The sequence below is a fragment of the Thunnus maccoyii genome, chromosome 3 (genome assembly GCF_910596095.1).
Source record: "Thunnus maccoyii chromosome 3, fThuMac1.1, whole genome shotgun sequence".
Classification (NCBI taxonomy): domain Eukaryota; kingdom Metazoa; phylum Chordata; class Actinopteri; order Scombriformes; family Scombridae; genus Thunnus; species Thunnus maccoyii.
In genome coordinates, this window is record NC_056535.1 from 8,333,351 (window position 1) to 8,357,200 (window position 23,850).

A 23,850-nucleotide genomic window follows, 5' to 3' on the forward strand; every position below is an offset into this window, starting at 1 on the left:
CATGTGCACCTTTTGTAAGGACCCTTGACGTCAAGATAAGCCGTCACCACGGTCCATCAACACGCGGTCTCTCTGTACTTAACTCTGCAGAGTTGAAATATATCAAAATCTATTGTGTTGTCTAGGTTTTTTAAAAATCTGATCTGCCCCCATAGTCAAGAGGAATATTTTCTGCACAGCCAAACAATCTGTCCTTTCTTCCACTTCCAGCTCTCTGAGGACTAGACACACTCAAAAATACAAAAGTAGCAGCTAAAAATGTCCATAATGTGCAGATGCTTTGTTCAGGCATGACTCGGCCTCATTTGACACAGTGAGACTGAATTCTTCTCTAATTTAATAGTGAATCTGGAGACACATCAGTAATAAGAGCACTTCTTGACCAAATAAACCTGAATCCAAGCAAACCTGCTGAGGTAAACAGACCACACAATAACACAGACACAGTTGAGCTCTTAATCAGGCAGGAAAGTATCATAATATTAGATTAGACCATGATGTTTTCTCTTACAATCTCTATTTTGTTATTAACAACACTTTAACTCACACACAGTGAGCGAAATTACCTTTTTTTACCGGCCAAAATAATAAAATGCCTTTTTGTGTCACATATACATTTGTGTCTGTACATTTCATTGAGATAATAAGGTATTATGTTGAATACTGTACTGTAATGTCCTGTATGGGACACTAAACTAGGAGCGCTCAAGACGGTCTGTAGCTGGTGCTCCTTCACCTCAGACCATCTTGAGCACTACAGTTTTGTGGTGCTGTTTAGACGCATGTAAAAAACATATGGTGCGCATGTCAACACTGTAAACAAACATGAGTAATTTCCTCTGAGCCATCATGCCAGATATTTTATTACATGACTATTTTGGTACACATATTTACCTGCCATTGTGGCAGATAGTCCTCTGGGATTTACTCGCCAAACGGAAAATCTATCCACATTTGGTGCTTAGCAGGTGTTTTCAGACCTCTCTCACACACACACACACACACACACACACACACACACACGCACACACACACACACACACACACACACACGCACACGCACACGCACACATACATACACACAGGGGGTGGGGTTACCTGAGAGGGTGGTCCTGGGGTCTCTGGTGAAGACAGGCTGGCCTGGCTATTGACACTCATCTCCAAGGTGTCCACCTTTTCATAGGTCCTTTTCTGCCTCCCTGGTATCTCCAGAGGGGTCAGTGCAGGGTTGCCATGGTTACCTGCCCTACTCAGTGAGCGGGTAGCCCCGGTGAGGTCCTCTCGTGATGCGCACCTGCCAGCTGACCCACCTCCTCCTCCGTACCACCTGAGTGAGTTTGCAGGGGAGCGTGTCCGAGGTACGACCCCTCTCTCCCCCATTTCCGGGTCCAGTCCTGCTCTCACCTCCCTCATGGTGTTGGAGCGACTCACCACCTCCCTCATCTCGGCCATCAGCCTTTCATTGAGGGCGCACAGCTCTCCACTGCTGCCTACCGACCCCGGCCTGCCTCCTGCACCGCCACCGGCTCCCACCCTCCTCCTGCTCTTTCTTCTCAGACTTGGAGAGGGGCCTGTGGAGTAACCAGAGTCTTGATAGTTTGCTGTGGCCTGTGGAGTTGAGGAGGGGAAGTCCTGTGAGGCCTGGCTGCTCTGCCTACTGTGCCGCGCCTCCATGGCGCGCTGCACAGTGGCCTCCAGCACCCGCCAGCTGTGCTTCTTGTCCAGTGTACTTGGGCCCGGGGTCCCTGGCTCTCTGTCCCTCAACTGACCTCGGGCCTGGGGCAAAGAATGAGCGTGGGACTGGGGATGCGGCTGAGGCTGGGTCAAGACAGGGTCTTGCCTGGAGGTAGGGGAGGGGGCACGTGTGGGTACAGGGGAGCTGGATAGGAGCTGTTTGGGGTCCACGTTGACCATGTGCTTGATGCACTCCAGACCAGCTGGGCTATAGTCAGAGGCAGAAGGATTCCTCCTGTGTCTGGACCCTGGATGAGATGAACCAGGGTGCTGGAGGTGTCTGGGTTTCTGGAGGCTATGGGTGGGCGTCAGGCGGGACAGAGGTTGCCCGTTGTACAGGTGCGCCCCCTCTACCTCCATGTCTATTGGGGGTTCATCATATATGGGACAGTCTGAAACTGGCTCGTCATAGATTGGGGCAGTGCAACCATACTGGGGGGAGACAGGACGTGGTGTGCTGGTCTGTGACCTGTGCAGGAGTGGACTAGGATGGCCACTTTCTGATGTCACCAAACAGAAGCTGCCATTGCTGGCTTTTCTCAGGTGATGAGCCTGGCGTGTGTCGGCTGCCATTTTGCCAGAAGGGGCAGTTTTATATCCCTGGTTGGTGCTTAAGTGTCCTCCTTGGGTCTTACTGCTGGATGAGTGGAGCGTGAAGGTGTTGGCTTTGCCGTGTGCACTGTGCTGGAGGTGCTGCTGCTGCAAAGCTGGGCTTGGCTGGCTACGGCTCATGCTGTTCACCTTTACCAACATGGCCGCCTTAGAACCAGGAGCAGGCTGCCATCTTTGAGAAGCATCTCTGAAGGAGAGAAGACATAGAGTAAGAATAAGATGTGATGTCAGTCAAAGAAACAGTAAATATAAAGATAAAAATAAAAGGCAACATATTCAACAGACAGTATCCTAAAAACCAACAGTACTATAAAAGCATTATCATCATATGCAATCAAGCATGGGCGCAAAGCCATCTGCTACATTTCATCTGTTTCAGAAAATTCCAAGCTGACAGGGCTGGGAAAATCAGCAGCAATCCACAAATTCTTCTCCAAACATTTCACTGACCTCCAAAAACTTCACTCCATTTTTAGTCTGGCAGTCATAATAGCCTTGTCAAACCCATGAGACAATAACTCCTGTGTGTGTTGTGTGAACCAAGTGCCTAAAAATACTAAGTGACTGAACACAACACATCTCACTGACACCCGTCCACATTTCTTCCTAACATGTGTGACTTGAGGTCTTGAGAATATACATAGAGTAATGCTGTATAATAGTTGTGCATCTGTGAAGTAGCTAATGTTGGTTTCATCTATATATGACTATCACATGGCATAAAAGTCTGCCATCTGAATCACTGAGTGAACGTTTGCACAGTAATCCAGCAGGCCACATGAAAAGAGGCTGATCTGAAAGAAGTCAAGTTTGCAGTAGTTCACAGTTGAGAAGATCTTTGCTCGGGTCCAAAGGTTAATTCTTCTCCTTTTGGTTGAGTGGCTAGGCTAACTTCAAACCCAATGGCGCACTGCTAATCCCAGCAACATAAAACAATCTGCCATCAATCTGGTCACGCTGCTCTGGTCTACTGCCCTCCACTCTGCTGTCGCCTCATAATCTTCCCCTGCAATCAGGACTTTTCATTCCTCAACTGATCAAAAACTCACCCTCTTACACCAACCAGTGTGTCTAAAGCAGGCATTATTGCACATACGCACATGACATAGTTGGTGGCTGGCCTGAGTAAGACGCATGTGACGCAGTACAGAACATACAGGCTCAATATCCTTCCTGGCTTACTCAAATCAAACAGGTAAGTAAGTTTATAGGCAGGTAAATGAGACTTACCTTCCCTCCCTCCACCCTCTCTACTTAACATTCAGTTAGGTGATTAATGAGAATCAAAGCTGATCACCTTCTGTCCTCGTAAATCCAAACATAAACACAGACCAGTGTAGAGCCAGAGCTAGTGTTCAAAGGCTTCCCTTTTCCAAGAGCACTACGACTCAGTTGAGAGTTGGGCTGTAACGGCAGGAAGAGGACGCAAAGGGAGGAGGGAAAGAGGCGGAGTGACCCCCCTCTCCTCCCCACATCTCTCTGGAACAATGCAGAAACAATTCCCCTGAGGTCCTCAGGCCAACGGCAAACTTCCTTTAGTCCTCCTAGCTATAGCTCAGCATTCTGCCTCTCTCTCTCTCTCTCAGGAACCTGTGCCACCCCCGGTCTATAGAATGAGTCACACCACCTCAGAGGTTTGAATGTAAACAGGCTCTCATCTTCAAACGGTCCCAGAGATTCACCATCCAGGCTGCGTCTATAAACAGCTGGGTCTCAGCCACCTGGCGCAGCACCAGGACAGTCTGCCACAACCACTGTTGTTGGGAACACTCCAAGGCCCCCCCTTCACCACTACCAATCAAGACAGTTTACTGCCTAACACATAACACACACACACACAGACACGTGTGAAGACAAGAAGCTCTGATGGATGGGATTCACCTCAAACCACCACTGTTTAGTTGTTACAATCAAGTGTGACTGTGTATGGTTATACAGGGCTGTGAGGGGGGTTGATAAGTGACAGCTGTAAACGTGAGAAGCCACTGTTTGTACTCTTTTGAAACGGTGTATGTTTTCTCACTCTGGTCCTGTCAGGCAGGAGGAGGCGATACAAATGCTACAAAATCTTTCCCACCTTGGCAGTTGACGCGGGGTTGACTGTTTAGCACCGGTTTGCTACGGCAGGAACAGCTCACACATGAAACATCAAGGCTTTTCTTGTAATTGGACGGCCAAAGAACACAGCAGACCTCACACATTAAACCACAATAATCAAATTCCGCTTCCATTATCTACAAACACATCAAACCTTGTTGCTCACACAAAAAAAACAATCTATGGGGTTCATGTAATGGCGGATTGTAAAAGAAAAAGAAAAAAAAAAATCATGACTCTGTCCTCTATGTTCTCTGTGGGTGGGTGACGTACTTTATGAGGACTGACCCTGAGAGAGAAGTGACCACTACTTCCTGTCCGAAGAGGTCCTTTGGAGGTTTGGAGAGAGGGCTTCCCCGTATGTAACATAAACAGGAAATGCCTAATGTAATGTTCACACACTGCACTGAGGGCGGAAATATGGGCTTAATCTTAATTATATTTACTGTAGAACTTTACAATTTGTTTGACTTTATTTATTAGAAATTCTATATCCTTGGAACCAAGTTGCCCTTTCATCTTCATGTCCAAAAAATACAACACTGTCTCCTGAAAAATTTCATCCTTCTATGTTATTCCTGCCTATCCATACACACACACGCACACACACACACACACACAAAAGTATATCATATAATATATTCAGTAGCAACAGTAAACGGCCTATCCTTCAGGGACTGAAACTGAACACATTCATATGGCTGTGAGGAGCACCCTGCTAAGTCCAGCTCTCAGTGTTGGGAAAGAGGGATTTTGTCAGGCTTTGTCTCTGCTGTTTGCCTGCCATTGTCCCAGTCAGGCTCAGCAAAAGGGGGTATGTTCACCCCCTTCAGCACTGACACATTGTGCTAGCAGGGAGTTTGGTGTGATGATCATCACGATCGCATGGGGGCCAGTAGCCAACTCTAACAGTAAGGCTGTACAGTGTCTTCGATCTCTATCCAAAGCCTCTAATCCCATTACACAGCTAGAACAACACTCACATATCAGTAAAGCCCAGGTCAACCAAATAAAGTATGATTACAAACCCTGGACCGAAAGAGAGACAAGAACAGTACAATGGTGAGAAAATACAACAGGCCTAAAAGTGGGGAGACCAACTGGTGGTGGTGGGGGGGTGTGGGTGAGGGAGAACAGAGAGACAAGAGAGGAGGGTGTGAGCATGTGTAAATGAGAAGGGGTGGGGATTAGTCGTGGGAGAGTGCAGCAAGGGAATGAGCGGGAAGGCTGGAATTCCTCAGAGCTCATTCAGGGGCCTCTGCGGCAGTGTGGTGAGCCTCACACAATGCATGGTTGTACCATTGTCACGGAGACGCTTCTCTAAACGACAGCAATGGAGTGCAAGGAGGAGTGGGGGGGGAGAGGGGGGTAGGACAGGGGCTGAACCTGAAAGAGTCATCTTCAACCTCAGTCAGGCAAACAGACAGGCTCTTACGTAACCCTGAACAGGCCTGGACTTTATTCCAACCATGATGAAAGTTGTTTAGAAAGGGTGTGTTGCCTGCTAGTAGCTTGCCTGTCAGGTGTTTGTTGAATGTTAGCTGAAGGAGGGGATTATGCACAGCAATTTATCACAGAGGTTAAAAAAAGAGATGATAATTATCACTGGGGGTGTAAAAACTCTCTTTGAATTTTTCTAGATCTCTAGCTGTTTGCAAAGAGATCATCTCCATTTCAACTATTTCTCAAGCACACAGCGGATGTGCGTGCCACACACCTATGATATGCCCATATGCGCTTACAAACCCCTTCATTCAGAGCGTGGAACAAACACGTGAGACCTTTAGGATAGACAGGACAGAGAAATGTAAGATAAAATGAAGTTAGAGGCCCTTTGGAAACCAATGGGGTAATCTGATTGGTGTCCAGGGCAGCAAATCAACTTAACGGTCAGCAAATTCCAATTAGTCTTGGCAGTTCTGGTGTCTCACATCCACAAACACAGTCCCAGATACTTCTGTCACTGTTCTGAATATTCCTGCGGTCAGTTAGTCTCAATGACCAACTAAATATACTATGGGGCTCTGATGTCAGCAGATGTTCTGTCTCTCCTTTCTTTCCTGCTTGGAATAACTGCTGTTGGAAAAGCCATCAGCTGAGTCACTTTGGCCGATAGAGAAATGGATTTTGAAGTTCTTAAATATCCCCCCTGGGAATAGTGGGGTCTGAAAAACAGGGGTTATTATTAACATTGGTTGGACAGGAAGAGGAAATGAGGTTGCATAGGCCAAGCTTCTGCTACACAAACACCTCAGAGCACAGACCAATGGGATCGCTGCGATCTGCGTAATAGGAAGGAAACTGAAAAGACAAAGAAGATTCGCTGAGGACAATGTCGAATCCATGTCGCCAACGTTCAAAGCTGATTTTTCCTCTTACCTCACTTTTGAACAAACTGTCATAAAAATATCTGACAGAAGCATAAAATAATGTTTTGGACGTAAGGCAAAGCTGGTGGCCCCCTACTTCCTGTAAGACACCTCCAGAGAGCCAGCTGTCCTGCAACAGCTGAACTGACGCACCTCCCTCCTCTGAGCCAAGATGTCTACCAGCTGTGCATGTCCGTGGCTCTGGCAGCCTGACCCTTTGAGGAGTGCCGGGCTGGGCCAGGGGACGGCCACTAGGATCATTTTGAAGGGACAGGATGAGGCCAAACCCAATGGGATTCCAGAGAGACCCATCACTGGAATTTGAAACTGTATCTGCAAGTGTTTATTGTGAGGACAGATCCCATGATAGCACACTATTAGGATGACATGATAAAAAAAAAAAAAGGATCCTCTTCACACACTCACCAAACCTGTTCCAATCAGTCTCAAGTCTCAGAGATATATATCAGGAATACAAAAGATCATAAAAAAAAACAATAACAATGGTAGTAAGTAAACAATAATGTGTCTTTAGAAATGAATGGGAGTGAAAGCACTCTGAAAAACAGCATGTCTGCCCACTGTGCGTCAGCTGAGGCAGCCAGAGCAGCACGCCTCGGGCCAGTTCACATGCAGTGCCACCGGTTTGTTGTGAACACACACTTGAGATATTCCACTACACCACAGCACCAGAGGGAGAAGTTAACTGTAAAAGCAGTGTTTCAATGATATCTAAAATAAAACAAAAGAGGTTTGGATACGCTGCTTCAGTGAGACACATAAAATGGTAACTCTGTAATCTAGTTTTTGAGAAAGTCATAAACTTTACGAGAAAGACAAGAGTGAAATGTGGAAAAAGTAGAGAAACGGCACAGAGATAAAAATGAAAGGAGGACATTGTCACTGCTAACTAGACCAAAGCACTCAAGCACATAACAGGATCCCAAGTTCAAACTTTTTTCACACAGAAGAAAAAAAAAAACTGTTTCATTATTATAGGCAGACTTAAAAAACCATCTGGAAAGAGCTGAAAAATGAGCTTACCACACCGGGAGTGAAGAGATAAAACAAGTCTTTCCAGTGTGCGTAAAAATGTTGTGGCTACATCCTCAGAGTGGCGGGAGATGAAAAGCATGAAAGGCTTGCGCTCCCGCTGTAAACATGTAGACAATATGTGACTCATTAAGAACTTAAAAACTTAATCTACCCCATAAGACGCCCCCCTTGTTTCCTAAATAAAACAACTAGTGATTTCTCCTACATGACTCACAGACAGACAGTCGCAAGCACACGAGGGGGAAGCTTGTTTTGTTTTGGCTTTTTTGTAAATATATTTTATTGATTTTCAAAGTTTTCATCCCATAAGAGTAAAAGACAAAACATGTGTTTTTGACTTCAATTCACCTACTCGTCTTCCAAATACAAAGAAGCACTATTCATCAAATATGTTGACAAATTGAATTCCCCATTCCCATCTCTACCATCCTCTCTAAACACCCACCCACCCATAGGATTACAGGTTGCAGAATACATTTAGGCAAAGAAGGGAAAAATGTAAGATAATCAAATAATAAATAAATATTAAATATTCAAACAAAAGGAAGAAGGAAAAGAATAAAAGGGAAGGGAGGAGAGTGGGGGATGCTCACTACTGTAATAGGACATTTATGAGTTCCACCCTCCTCTTTAACAAGGGGCTCCTGTAGAGTCATAAAAATCCAGAAAGGGCCTCCATATCTTAACAAAGGTTTTGAGAGGACCCTTTGAGTGTGTATTTAATTTTTTTTTCTAGCTCTAAGAAATACATAACATCTTTGACCCAATGAGAAAAGGATGAAGGAGCGCGTTGCTTCCATTTTAAAAGGATCAAACGTCTCACAAGGAGTGTAGTGAAAGCTATGACCACATAGGCTTTATTTGGTGAGAGAGCACGGGATTCCTTTGATGTTAAACCAAAGAGGGCATGGACTGGGTCAGGGTCAAATTGGATTTCAAACATCTCACTAAAAGCTTTAAAAACACTTATCCAGAAGGTGGAGAGATTCGGACACAGCCAGAACATGTGCATAAAGTCTGCTGGCTGGCCTCTACATCGAGGGCATAACGGCTCGATGTTCGGAAAAATCTTTGCCAATCTCTGTGTACCACGTTCAGTTGTATTAAATTGGTTCGGCTTTTTTATTCTTTTGCTTTCATGCAGACAGTTTATTTAGAAAATTCCCTTAAAACTTCCCTAACATAGACTCTGACAGAGAAATGAGAATGAAATGTTTCCAGTTCTGTTTTTTTTAAGTCGGTGGGTATCAGATACTGTCACCTTTAAACAGAGGTTCCTGCGTGTGTACTTTCTGAAAACACATCAGACTGAAATTGAACCTAACACCCATATAACTAAACTGGTTGCACATTCATTTGAAACCAACTATCTTGTCTCCTCTGTAATGAATAGATGTTGATACAACTTTGGTATAAGTGCACACAAATAAACATAGTTCCTGATACAGACAAATCTGTGTACACTTTCGGAATCTTTTTAAAGGAATCCAAAGCTAGCCAACAATCAGGAAAGGCAAGTTTTAAGTGTCTAATCCCAGCACGGCTGCCTTAGATTGAATGCTGGTACACCGCTATATCATTACAGGGCTAAATGAGAGGGCACATACAAGCCATTTGGTGTTGTTCTCCTTTCAGCATACCTAGACTTCCCGCTTAGAGAAAGCTCTCAGTTGACCCTGGGGACAACTAGGTTTAAGTGAGAGCCTTTGTTCGTTTTAGTGGTTCATTATATGCCTCAGGCAAGCCCACGAGACAAAAGAGTAGTGTGACCCTGATGTGAACCACTGTGGGTCACTTCTGGGTTGTTTTACACCATGCTGTCATGTGTCCTCAGCAGACTTCTAACATCCACTCATCCTCAGCAGGTCTCCTGTAAGTTGAATGTAGTGGAAAGGAGCCCACACACAGTGAAGACAGGAACATACACACACACACACACACACACACACATCACACACACACACATCACACATCACACACCATCTATGGTGAAATCCCATACAGATGTTACCTGGTACAACACAGACACACATGCGATGAAAGGTGGGTGAAATTCAATACAGATGTTATAAGCTAGATGATCTGTAACACCTTTGAGTCCTACATCATGGAAAGAGATCAGTTTGCCTGTTTCCTGTGCCCATAACCACATGTGACTGACATGTTTACCCCTGGAGACCACGGTACTTCCCTGATGAGCTCCACAGGCTTGAAGTACCCAGAAATTCCCAGGACATGTGATAAGACTTGGCCAATGAGTAACAGATTTGGCACGCAAGCGTGCGTGTGTGTCTACATTTCCTATAAGCATGAACAAATACAGATATGAACTTTACAAACAGAGAGAGACAGACAGAGAAAGGACGCTGCATCAACCAACCAGTGCTTACAATAACACACGGGGTGTGTTGTGTGGAACTTTGGAAACTCTTCTATCTATTATGAACAAATTTATTAATAGCCCATAAACAAAAGGAAACTGGTGTTGGATGAAGTGGGACTGTCCCATCTTCACAAAGAACAGCATTGTTTTTCAAAGGTCAGAAGTTAATAACATTTCATCCCTGCTGAAATTTCACAGAGAAAAAAAGAAAGAAAGAAAAAAGAACATGTCGAGACATGTCTAAAACGGACGTTCAAACCAAACATTGAGGAACTTTCAACACTGAAACACCTTATGAAACTGAAAAAGTAATGACCGGAAACAGTGTGATCTAAAAAAGGAAAATGACTGTGTGCTCATGAAAGCTCCTAACACTTCTCCATTAAGGGTGAGACAGAACAATTAGCTGACCTCAAACCACCGTGACCATTCCAGCTCTTCATTTAAACTTTCTCTCTTGCTCTTATCCCATTGATCCTTGTCATTATCAATAAGGCGGGCCACTAACTGAAGACAAGCATGTCTCAGAGTTTGTTTTCATCCATTTTGAGCTGTCACATTCCACCCTCTCTGTGCATTTTGTGGTGGTATCTAATTACCTGCTAAGAGATGGAGGCTGGTGAACATGTGAAGGGCCATATGGCTAAGTAGGGTATCAAGCCCCTGTTGGCTAAAGACTCCTCAGCCGTCCTCTGAGGAACACAGCTGGCCATTGTTTCAAGGGGAGACAGAAAAGGTTCTGGGAAAGGTTGAGTCACTGGGGCAGAGTGGGACCCTCTGGGGAGTTTTAACACTCCCCACACACACCAGAGGCGATGCAACAAGGCATATAGTGGTGTCATTTAACAGCCATGACTGACCAATTAGTTCACCCTCCATCTTTTCATAATCCCAAAGGACCAACGGGTCAGGGGAGAGACCTCCTAATGGTCAAGGTGAGGTACAAGGAGAACCAGGAGGAACCGGAGAGCCAGAGTCGCCACGGCAGAGCCTCTGAAAACCAGCAGGGTTCTCCTTGTTTATAGGCAGCTGGAATGTAGCGGTTCTGCTTGTTATTAACCACAGACAACACTCTCTCACATGCCTCTCATGCATGCACATTTAAGCTCTCACCCATAAGAGGCGTTACAGTCTCTGATGGCCTGGGGCCTAGATTTGTTTTAGGAAAATGAAATGAGCATTGGAGCAGAGTGGAGCAGGATGGTGGTGAGCACACAGAAGGACACTAAGACGGCCTCAGTGGCCCTTTGCCAGGGGAAACAGAAGTGGCATGCCTGGAATCTGGCTTGGAGGGAAGAGACGGTGGTTTGGATGAGGCCACAACGCCAAGCACATGATGGGGTCTTTGAATGACTCACTGTTAGGGGCCGTACTGCACCAGAAACCCTAGCGTGAGGGGGGAGAAATGTCGTGCTCTGTAACATAACTGACCATTCTCCCCATTTGGTAACGATTTGCTGAAATGACCGAGCATGGTTCACAGCCAATTGTATGGAAACATGGGACATATGGAATGTTCAGATAAGTGAGAATGAAAATAGAAACGCAGTTTGAGATCGGCTTGACTGGTCAAAAGTCAAAATAATCCTACGAGTTCTCATAGCAGAAGCATTTGAAAGTCATTACGACTCACTATGCCACATGCTGAGATGACTATCACATTTCCTCACTTTTCTCCTGGTAATATGATCCACTAATGATTAAGCACAATTCCCTTTCCAGACTTACTGTAGAGGCTACTGGAGGCTTGGTTAGGCTTACCTCTGTGGTTCTTTGCTGCCATCTGTGCTGTGTTCAGTGCTGCTTCCGTCTCCCTGCGATCTGCTGTCCACTGCTGGGTCCAGCTCGGGGTTGGCAGCCACCTCGCTGGTCTCCAGGGCTCTGGGAACAGGACTGTCTGCGTCTCGCTCGGGCAGAGGGGTGCAGCGCCCCTGGCTCCCTACACTGCTGATACTCCCAGTGGTCCCATGGTGGTGTCTGTCGACGCCCCCTCCAGCCCGCTTGGCCTCACTGCAGCGCTTCATGGCCTGGAGCTGGGAGAGTGGCACTATATCAGCTCCCTGGGGTCGATGCCAAACTGTGCGACGCCCAGTTGAGTTGTAGTAGTAGAAGCGGCCACTTTGAGGGTCGAACAGCTCCCACCACTGGTTACCGTCTGCCTGGCGGACTGGAGCGCCTTGAGGGGGTTCCCAGCCGCACTCACCAGTGGTCAAGTTCACATACATACGCTCACGGGAGCGTGGCTCCAAGATCTCCACCCAATCAGAGCTGAATGAGAAGAAACAAGAAAAAGGGTAAAGTTTTTTTTTTTTACATCTAAATATGGCAACAGATTCACCAACAGGATTCGATAATACAATCACGCCTGAGTACTCATCAACTCGACAAGCGGTAAACAACCCACACTGTTTGACAGACTGAGAGGCTCAAAAATGCCCACTTGCCCATATGGAGAGAGTGTCAATGTTTGTGTCCCCTACATGTATCCATCTGTATGTGTGTGTGTTTGGAGTGATGTCATCTCTTTGGTAGGCAATGGCAGGAGTGATGGCGTGTATGTGTTTCCCGGATAAGGAGACAGGTGGACACACTCAGTGAGACACCAGGCATGGAGTCAGCAGGGCCCAAAGAGAACCATACGCTTCGAGTGCCACTAACACAAAAACCACTGAGCTTAACTACAATCACAGAGTGACAGCAGCCAGCTCAGCACAATACTCACAGACAACAACAAAAAAAGAGACAGCGGGGAGGGGAGGCGCAAAAGAGAGAAAGAGGCAGAGAGAGAAATAGAGAGAAACCCGGTTTGCATAAAAGTACATAGGCAAGCAGATAAGATTGACAACCAATTACACACAATTAGACCATGAACTGAATTTCAGAGAAATTATAGGACACTATCTGTGTTAAATGGAGTGTGTGGCATGTTGCAACTGAGTGATATCACCCCCTGTTATGAGTATGTGCTGCAGCTATCTACTTCAAATCAGGGTCAATAAATACGACAAATAAGCTAGGACTGCAGTTTGCGGGTATATCCAGGTCATGCTACCCTTTAGTGGGCTCCATTATGTCTCCTTTGATCTAGTTCCCTAATGCAGGCCTTAACTGTGCCAGCAAATCCATGTGGGAACAGGAATACTGCTAACAGCCAGCAAGAGTCCTTTCCCCAGGCTCAGCATCCCAGTAGATGTCTAGATCCGGGCCAGAGGAAAGACTCAAAATATCCAATAAGTCACAACACCCCCCCTCCTCTCTTCTCCTCTCCTCTCTTTTCTTGTAATGACCACTTGAGGGTCCTGGCAAGGCTAGGTTCTTTCTTTTCTTTGGTATCCCATCCAACTCTAGCCTAGTATCTTTGAAAGAAAAACACCAGTGGAGAGGAATTAGTGTCACAAGAATCTGCCATAGGTTTGGATCTTTTCCCAGCTTTCTGAGGACAGAAAAGCTTTTCTTCTCCCCATCACGGTTGTTTGTGGTACAAGCTTGCAGTCCAGGCTACCTGTGATGATCAGAAGGGGCATAAAGCTTAGCATGGATAATGCTACCTACAAAGTCCACCAAATACCCACATTCATTCCTTGTGTGCCTGCCAAACCAACCCTGTGTGCACCCCCGGCCTCAGAAATAGACACAGAAGAGTGTGGTGCCAGTCAGTTCTGCCAGGGTTACAATGTCACCCCGTTGGCTACAACTCACTGGGAACAACAGCTGCTCTCAGTTTTAACCGCAGAGCTTGAGTAATTTTGACGTATCTGTTTGTCAATTATGAGTATCAAGTATTAATCTCTATCTCTTATGTGCTCAGCACCGGCCCCAGACTCTCCATAGGTCGATTTAACAGCTAGGTAAACATAGAAAGTGCATGGAGAGGATATAGGAGCCTTCCATATACTGTCTACCCATGTGTCCCAGTGCTCTATGCTGGGAGGCCATCTGGTCCAATCTCTCACACTAGGCAAGCAGCCCTGACCTTAGTGGACTCAACATGTAGGCTGTTTTTATACTGTCTTTTTAACCCACCTGGAATTACAAGAAGATGAGGGAGGAAATTGAGGAAGAAAATGTATTTATGAGTCAACAGCATGAATGTATTTGTTCATGTTGCAGCGGTTGATTCGGTCTAGCAGAGTAATGTTTACAGTCTGACTCACAGAGAGAGAGTGGGTTCCACAATGAGGCTCAACTATTAGAAGATGACTTTCAGACTGATCAGGTCCGCAACACTTAATGGGCGGGAAGCCTTGCGGATAATGGGGCATTCAAAGTGGAGGCCAAACAGTCAATAACACCCCACACATACCAGAGTCTTCATCCTTTTACTGCTCCTGGCCTCCTAAAGAGGCATTCCCACAGCAGAGAAACTGATCTCTTCATGCTGCATTCCTCCATTCAGTCCTGTTTGTCATCAATCTTTATAAATGCAGTGTTTGTATCTGAATTCAAATTAATCCCTTATGGATTACATGACAAACATGGAGTGTTTTTTTATATCCCAAAATTCCACAGCAGTGATGACACTGGGGAAACCAGCACAAACTTTTAACATGGCGGACTGTGTCCTGAACACTCTAACAGGAAATCAGGGTTTGAGGGTCAACAGTGGAGGCCATGGCTGACGAGTTAAGCAGCATGGGGTGTAGCGGTTGCATAAGGACTGTTCCCTCTGGGTAAATAAACAGCAGTTTAGAGCTGAGAGTGAGCCTGCTGGGCTCTGTTGACACAACCAGATAAGCAGGAAGATGGACCAGTGTTAAGGTTCTGAAGTTCCTGAAACATCACTTTTGGGAGTACTCAAGCAACATGTGATGTCCATTACACAGGTTTGTCTAATACAAAGGGACTTTGTCAGTCAACACACTTTTTCTACATTTAAAATGAAGATGGATTCATTTGTGACATGATAACATGTCCGCGATCCTGTAAATTAGATAAAAGTGTTGCCATTGCCTGAAATGGAAAACTAACCAAGCAACATTCTGGTTGTTATTAATTCCTGGTGAGACGTTACTGTCTGTAATATCATGCAAATGAGCCTGCTCAGCTTTTCGCTCACTGACGAGAGAAGGAGGCATTAAAGTATAGAGCAGAACTCCAAACAACTGAGGCAGCCGGCTTCATCCTGCAAATGTTCATAAATGGTTTGGAATGCAGTCTGCACCAGCTCAGCGAAGTTTAACTCCAACAAATGTTTTATATTGATCTAAAATTAACTTATTACACACTCACACACACACACACACACACACAGTCCTATGACTGAAGGACACAGCACCTGATTTACCTCTGAGGAAACTCAATTTAATTGAAGCAGACTTCCATGTTAGGGGTTTGTGTGGTCCTAAACCAGCACTCGACTGCCTTCAGTAAACATGTGAACACAGAGAGTTGAAAAATAATGATGTGGAGTAGTTGACTTTAAACACGAAATATTTTCATGAATATTAAAGGAAAAATTCACTGCTGTGAATATGATGATTTCATAAAACTAGGTCACCTATGTAGTAGAATTGTGCAATTATTTTGGAAATTTGTGCTCTATGACAAAAGAAAACTGAGAGAAGCTGTAGATTCTCCATATCGCTCTTAAAGGGGAATCCCACAACAAGCAGAATGCACTGCACATGTCCGCAGCATTATATCTCTTTACTGAGGCTTACTTTCATTTACAAAACTTTTTTTCCTATATCAAAACAGTGTGCAAGCAAACAATGTTTCTTTTGCCTATTTTGGATGATGATGAGCCGGACCGGATTGTGGACAAAGCTGAATGCAGCTGCCCACAAGTTACGGGTAACAAAGAGTTGCTGAGTTTTCTGTTCTGTTCTTGTTCTCTCGGACGATCATCACCAGGCAGGCACCGGTCGATGCTGCCAAGCTACCCTGGCTGAAGCACCTCTATTTCAGCTGCAGCTGTACCATGACTCTGATGGTAGCTTTCTCCTTGATACTCTATTTTGTCTGATTCCACAGCACTATATTTAGCCTCATAAGTTGTAATAGTGGTGCCACATCTCTGCTCTGACACTGTATTGTAAAGCTAGTTGCTGTTTTGTCTTAGTTTTAGCGTTATTACAGAGAAACTCAGCTGCTGAAGTCAGGCTGCAGCTGTAACGTTGCTCTGGTGGTCGCTTTGTCTTGCAGACTCTGTTGTGGCTGATTCCACAGTGGAATATTCAGTCTCGTATCATGAAACTAGTTTTCTTACAAATATACTGATATTTTAAAGTATTTAGTAGTATGATATTTTAGTGTCTGCTTTTCCCTATCACTAGAGTAACATGGTAGGAGGGAGTGTTTTGGGAGACCCACATTTTACCGTCCATGAAGGCACCACTACAGAAAATGCGGAAACGTAGTTTGTAGTCTAAGGCAGATCTCCAAAGTCATGAGTTTTGCATCACAATGAGCGCAGAGCTCTGGGTGCATGGCAACATGAAAGGAAGTTAAACATTGTTTATTTGCATATGCTACCCACATTGTAATGAAACAATTCTGGTTGAAAATTGGCAAAGTTTCCCTTTGAAGAGGTGTTATTATTCCCCTTTCCCAGTTTACAATTTTCATTTTCGTGGTCTTTTTACAAACATTTGCATGTTTTTATGGTCAAAAACCTCCTAGTTACAGCTGTACAAGCCATGGATGCAACCCCTCTGTCTCACTCAGCCTGAAATGGGCTGTTTTATGTCTGCTCAATGCCCCTCTCTACTGAATGGCTGAGTGACGCATGCCCAGGCCAATCTCAGGTAATGGATTGTAGCGTACTGTAGCTAGGAAAAACCAGGTATCTAACTAAAACTCAACCAGGAAATTGTGATAGCCACTGCTGAGGATAATGTTATCCAACCTTAAGAAGGCTGTACAATGACAAATTTACTTCCTGACATCCAACAACTGCACAGCATTTCCTCCGTGACTGTCTCTCCTCTGCTCTGCTCTGCTCTGCGTGTGTGTGTGTGTGAGCCCCGCCCTCGGTGAGGTAGGGGGAAATGCTGAGCGTATAGTTATGACATCACAACCTTACAGAAGTACAAAACGGCTTGTTTAAAAGGTGCAGTTTCTGAATATGGGCTGTGTGCATTTCTCCGTGGACTGAGCGTTTTGATACTTTCACAGTATTTAAATAGCATCCAGACCTGCTTTATAATCAAAAAAGAAATGGAAATCTTCCTTTCTACAATATGTCCCCTTTAACTTTTAGCTGACTCCAGTCTTTCTTGAAAATAAACTGCTTTTTTTTCATAGGACCTATTTTTCCATCAGAATCCCTAACTGAGACTTTGCTCCAATTTTTCATTCATTTCACTTCAACCTACATTATTTAACTGAACTCTTGTTAATGCAGCAGGGGTTTATCTCGTGACATCAGACGGTTTTGTATCTAAACTGTCCACAGCTTTGAATGATTTGGAAATTTGAGGATGAAATCCACTATCCTTTTGACTCTTGTGTATAATAACACACTCTCTGCTCTCCCATGGCACACAGGGTCTTTGTCTCCCATTTGGGTCAAGGAGACGCTTCAGCAGACTATGGTTATTCCACAGTGACTAAAAATAAAGCTTGTCAAATTGCAAAAAAATCTCTGCAAACAGAGCCTGCCACTGAGACCAAGAGGCCAAAACTGACACTTGCACACACACCCAAACGCATACAGAGACGTGCGCACGAGCACACCTTCTCAACCATTTTGTTACTCCCAGTCTCGATGTGCCAGAGGTCCCCTTCTGAGGGAGAAATACTTCATCTATCATCCACAATTTACAGTCAGCTCCAAAAATAACTAGAACTGAGAGCGGTTTCCCAGAGTGAGGGAAACAACAGAATATAGCTCATGGAATCTGCCCCATTGTTCGAAGCCAACGCCAAAGTGTAAATGGCACTTTTCCCAGCAGCAGTAAACATAGAGGAATGGACAATACATTCACTAGAAATAGGGCAACGCACAGCCTTGTGTTATTGTCCAGCTTTGGATTTCAAACAAACTAAAATACCAATGTGGTTGTTGATTTTGTGAAAAAGATAAACCATACAGAGAGAAAAAAAACCATTGTTTTCTCTGTGTAGCTTAGATTTTTGACCAAACTATACAGCAGTGTTTCATCAGATAATCTAGTAATGGTTGAAACGCAGCTTTATGCTCCAATGCTATTGTGGCATTTCTGATGGACAGATAGGACGCCTTCAGAAACTGAGCCAAATGGAGGGTATTACCGAATTCATTTGTCCATAAAGTTGTTAAGGTGAGACAATAGATAAAACCAGCGGGCCAGTTAAGCTCCCATTTACCATTTAGTCCTCTTGTAAGGTAACCTCTAACCTTTTCAAACAACAGACTATTCTGAGCTGTTGCTTGTGACTGTCCCTTGTGGACTAGGGCGGGCTGAGTTCTCACACAGGGCCTGCCATTCATCTAGGAAACCTTAGCACTCCGCTCACCAAGCACATCAACAAGTGCCAAGGTCCACCCTGGCCGGTATATTTACAGACCTGCTATTTCCTATTTGGAGACATAAACCGTCCTTTCTCCTTAGATACTGGGGTTAAAATAGATCATCACTCAGAGAAGAGAAAGTATTTAAACTCACCTATCCACACAGGTATAAAACTATTAAAAATGTAGCAACACTGGGAAACCACGGGTAATTTGCTCTTACTGTGCAAGCAGAGACCTGCAGCTCACTATAATGCAAGGAGTGATCTGCCAAAAGCAGACTTCTGTTTGATTATATATAAACCATGTACAAAGTCTATTCAAGATGGCTGCTAGGCAACCTGCTTATCTAAATATTGTAAAACAAGAGCAGGGACACGGACCGACTACTGAGTGCTTGGCAGCAGTTCCAGTAGCTGTGACTAACGAAGAGTGTAACTGTAAACCTGGCATGTTGAGTGCTGTGGCCATGGTCCCGTTTACTGGAGTGAAGAGGGCCACAGCTCTAGCATGTGTAAGCCCATCAGCAGCACTTCAAGGACATGACTGCACTGAAACAAAATACAGGGCCCATTTTAAAAAAAATGATAGTATGGTTCTTTTTCTTCTGGACTCCACTCCATTGACAATTGCATTTTTGCTTGCAACATACTACAGTCAGAATATCTGTTTAATTAAACATGATTCTCTCAAGAGTGTGTGTGTGACGGTGCTCTGAAGAAAATCTACAGGACACGGCAAGAATTGATAGTTCAGCTTCAGCTGCTGTGTTTCCATTGCTGGCAGTGTTTGTTGATAGTGATGACAAAAATCACATTTGATAGAGGCTAATCTTGTCTGTTGGAAACAGAGCTAGGGCGAGGTGTATATATGTCGTCTTTGTGCAGGATGTGTGAGCCTCCGCCCCGCCCAGGCGTCCAGAACAATCAGAGCGAGAGGGGAGAGTGCACATGTTTCAGATGACAGAAAAAAGCCCTGCACCTGTCATACACACATTCTTTGGTCCTTTTGTTTAACACCTCCCGTTCCTGCCGTGTCACCAGGGTCAGGGGTCAGTAAAACTCACGGCACAATTGGTGCCTGTGCGCTTATGTGCTGCATTTAATTTAACAACAAACAAACCGGCATGAGGACTGCTGAGTCTGTTTTAGAGTAATGGACTTCTGAGAGGCAACTAGGCACTTGTGCCCACAGCAACCCTCATAAAGTTAATGCTAGGGGTTAGCATGCCGTATACTTATCTTGTTCTCTAACTTTAACAGTTATGTGCTTTGTAAACCAGACCCACAGAGCTGCACACTGCCCGTCTTGTTTACTCTTTTGCTTCTTGTTAGAATTTCTACTGGTCTATTTATCATTGTAATGACTCTATAATAATGTCAAACGCTCTGGTAAATGTCTTCATCGGTCAACTACTGTTGCCATTTGTGCAATTGTGTGTTGGGGTCATTTTGCCTTACAGCCAAAGCTTATCTGTATATCCATAAAGTCCCTGATGATCAAAAGAGTGAAAAATTGACAGACATGAACTTGAACCTGGAATGATCATTGATACCTTGAGTGGACAACCATTCAAGGTGTCTTCATTTTCAAAGGCCTACTCACTTTTCCTGCAATTTTGTGACCATGTTCAAAAAAGTAGATAGATACATTTGAAAAAATGTTTTTTTTTCCCATCAGCACAAAGCCACAGTCTTCCAAACCCAAACAGCAGGTTCTGGTTGTGCTGTGAGCAGGCAAATTTACCTTTTTAAAAACACTGAAGAGTCCCCACTGTTCACTTAAATGGCCAAGATACTCACGCTTTCAGGGTTTTTCAGGGCTCTTTCTGTAATTCAATATGACTGATCACACAAGTGTTGTCAATGACATTTCTTTTATGTTGTCGGACAGCTGCAAAGTACGAAATAATGATTTGATCAAGTGTTTTGCCCAAAAATCACTATTTCATACTTGGGCAGTCTCTCCATTAACGTGGACACGGGCTCAAACAGGTTCCTACCTCTTCTCTCTCTCCTCCCTACCCAACCTCCCCCTTACCACGTTTCCTCCCAACCCTCAGCTGCAGTTGTCAGTGTCCATTCCTCACTCGTCGTGTGCTGACATTGGCAAACGAGTTCAGGGGTCGTCTTTCACAGCAAGACTCGTCAGGCATGATAGAGCCGGCCTTATGTGAGCCGACCCAGGCACAGGGGTGGCGGGTTGCCAAGGAGGGGAAGAGAGGTAAAGCACTTTAAGACTAAACAGCCGGGCAGCCGCATGCCTGGCAGAGAGAACAAGGTTAGGATGGGAGGATAAAGATGAGCAGAGGGGGAGACTCCAGAGCTCACCCTGTCACCTGATTCACCTCCAAGTGGCCTGCACGCAAAAGATGCTAACAAGCTGTTGAGTGACAAAGGGTGTGACAATTCTGTTATGACACTGCTCGACTGAAAAAACAGTAAGGATACTAAACAGTCCCATGATCCAAATGAAAAAAAGTGAATTGTTGCACCTTTAAATCCAACACTGCTTCTCTGCCAATTACTGTGGAGTCAAACGCAATAATTCTCCTGCAAGAGCTCTACTTTACTAAAATGTCATCATGTCAGTGACGACGAGTAAGTTTTCTGATGAACTCTTTCTTCTTGCCTAGTATCACCTGTGAACAGCGTGATTGGCAGCTCTGAGTCACTTGATCGACTGCTAACGCTTAAAACCGCGAGAACCAGATGGTCTGGTTTCGTGTGTGTGCTGTATTGCAGGGCCTACATGCCACAGTCGGCTCTATTTTAAAACAATTTCCTGCTAATTAAAAAAAAAAGTAGACTTTCCACATCTTTGCCGCTTTCTTCACAATGCCAACCTGTACACTGTGTTCACCACAAACGAATATATAGGATTTTGTCGACCGTTTGCTTGTGAAAGACAAGCATATGAACACGCCGATGTGAAAATATCCCTTCTTCGTCTGGGGGCTCTCGGGGAATAGAAAAAAAACCAAAACATGGTTACCTAGTTGACAAGAATGTCCTGTGATGACTCACCGTCATATGCATTACAAAGCCTGTGAAATGCACCCTATTTCTAAAGCCTGTGATGGCACAGAACAATGCAGACTATTGTCAGATCAACAGGCAGACTTCATTCAACGAGAACTCTCTGTGTTGCCTCCACACAGGGGAGCCCAGCCAATCAGATCCACGGAGGGGAGGGGCTTGAGACATGCATACAAGGTCCAGGGTGACCTCCTTCAACAGCTGCCCTAATCCAGAACTAGAGACAGTTTCCCCTCACCATTGGCACTGGATTAGACCGGATCTCACAAGGTCGTTCAGCCAACTTCAGCAAGACCCGTCTTTCCCATGCTGCCTTCCAGCTCGCGATTTTACATGGCCTAAATGAATTCATTCCCTGTAGCTGCCAAAATGTTCACCCCCTACTGCAACAAACCGATTCTTCATGAGATGTTTGAGATAATAGTGCCTACCTCGCTACCGGTTCCAGGAGAACATTTTTGTGTTGGCAGTCTTGAATGTTACTTCAGATACCCTCGCTGTAATCCGCCTACAAACTAACCACAGTGAAGCAGCGCTCTGTGATTGCTGTATGGTGAGTATTGTCTTGTCCCGCCATCCGGTCTTCTCCCACGAATGCTGCAGTGTTCAGCACAAACACCGGGATCTTCCGGCCCCCTTAACTGCTCTGCTGAACAGTCACTGTCTGTCTGAGACACTAGTCAGCAACAGGGTCAATAAATTCCCTTTTATAGGAGTAAGCCTGACCAAACAGAAGCCCCTGTCCTTCCTAAAATCCACCCCTTTCCTTACTCGAAGAGCACATGGGGACTTTTCAGATCAGACAAGAGTCTGGACGAGAGTGAACATGTGCAGGAGAAGCTGAGGACGGGATCAGGGTGTTTACCCCATACAGCCTGGTCTTTCTGTCCAGTACACCAGCTGTCAGAGCAGGAACAATGGGGTCACTTGTCCAAACAAGAGAAACGAATGAACCTATTAGGATGTAATTGTACTTAATAACCCTAAGCATTCATTGTCCAAACTTTATCTTGTCAAATCATCCCGGGTCAGACATATTTTGCCTTTTAAAAATAAACTCAAGCATTCAACCTCTGCCATCTGCGTGCTGCCTAATGGAAACAACATTTTCCATTAGTTTCTGACCTGCTCGCCTGCCACCAGCAGCAGTTTGTAACTTCATTTTCAGTTGGACCACACCATCCCCACCCCCCCCGCCCCGAATCCTCCCCTGCTGACATGACAAACGAGGCCAGGGTCTAATCCCAGAGCAGAGTTACAGGGTGAGTGGGGGGGTCAGCGGCTGGTCAAGCAACCACATGGGAAAGAAACGTCCGGATTGTCCTCTAGAGGAAGTGAAGGTGCAGACGGCAGGCTCTGTAGGATTAGAAATGCAGAGCAGCCTGGTGAAGATGTTAACGCTGGGTCTATGTGGGCCCGAAGGGAGGAGTGGGGCGGATTATGATTTAAGAGGCCGTCGCTGGGGATCGGCAGTATAGGGACAGATTAATACTTTCCTAATAAATAAAAGACTTTCAGGTTTTGGTAGAAGGAGACAAATGTGATGATGCATTTCATGGGCAAAAACCTTTCATTTCTAGTTTCTAGACTTTGCATGTTTTATGTGTGGGTTTTTTTTTTGAGTTTCAGTGTTATATTTCTGTGTGTAATGATTGTGTTTTATGTGCTTTTGTATTTTTTGTGCAGAGCTCATTTGCATTTTGACACAGTTTTGCACTGTGACAGCTCACTAAGATTATATAGACTTCAACTCTTTTATAGCAGATGACTCATTCATCCTTACAGCCTATCTGAATATTATAACTAAACCTGCAAGTTATTATCCCCTGTAATGCTTGTGAGTGATGATCAGCACTCTTAGCATCAGGTTCAACCAAGTGTGGCCAAGGAAGTTAAACCCGCCTTTAATCCCTACAGAAGAAAGGTACAACTTAGTGTCTTGGTGTCAGTTGTACAGTTACAGATAAATGTGTTTACAGATGGTTTGGGTAAATCACCTTAACCTCATTACGTTGTCACTATGGTAGACCACAGAGAATCAAAGTCAGATGGAAAGGGTGTACAAAGTGTTAAGAGCACTGATCCACAGGGATGTGACCAGGATTATCACAGAAAACAGGAAAGAAT

The 23,850-nt window shown here is 44.9% G+C and overlaps 1 protein-coding gene across 2 annotated transcripts in view; it reads right to left on the bottom strand.

Annotated features, from left to right (window-relative positions):
• Positions 1-23,850, bottom strand: part of arhgap46a (Rho GTPase activating protein 46a) — a 34,930-nt gene that overhangs the window by 8,919 nt on the left and 2,161 nt on the right. For both annotated transcript variants that reach the window (XM_042405671.1, XM_042405670.1), the window contains exons 2-3: positions 12,013-12,519; positions 1,099-2,533 (exon numbers count right to left, since the gene is read on the bottom strand). In XM_042405671.1, the coding sequence (XP_042261605.1) occupies positions 1,099-2,533; positions 12,013-12,519 (1,942 nt within the window). The remainder of the gene's footprint in view (positions 1-1,098; positions 2,534-12,012; positions 12,520-23,850) is intronic.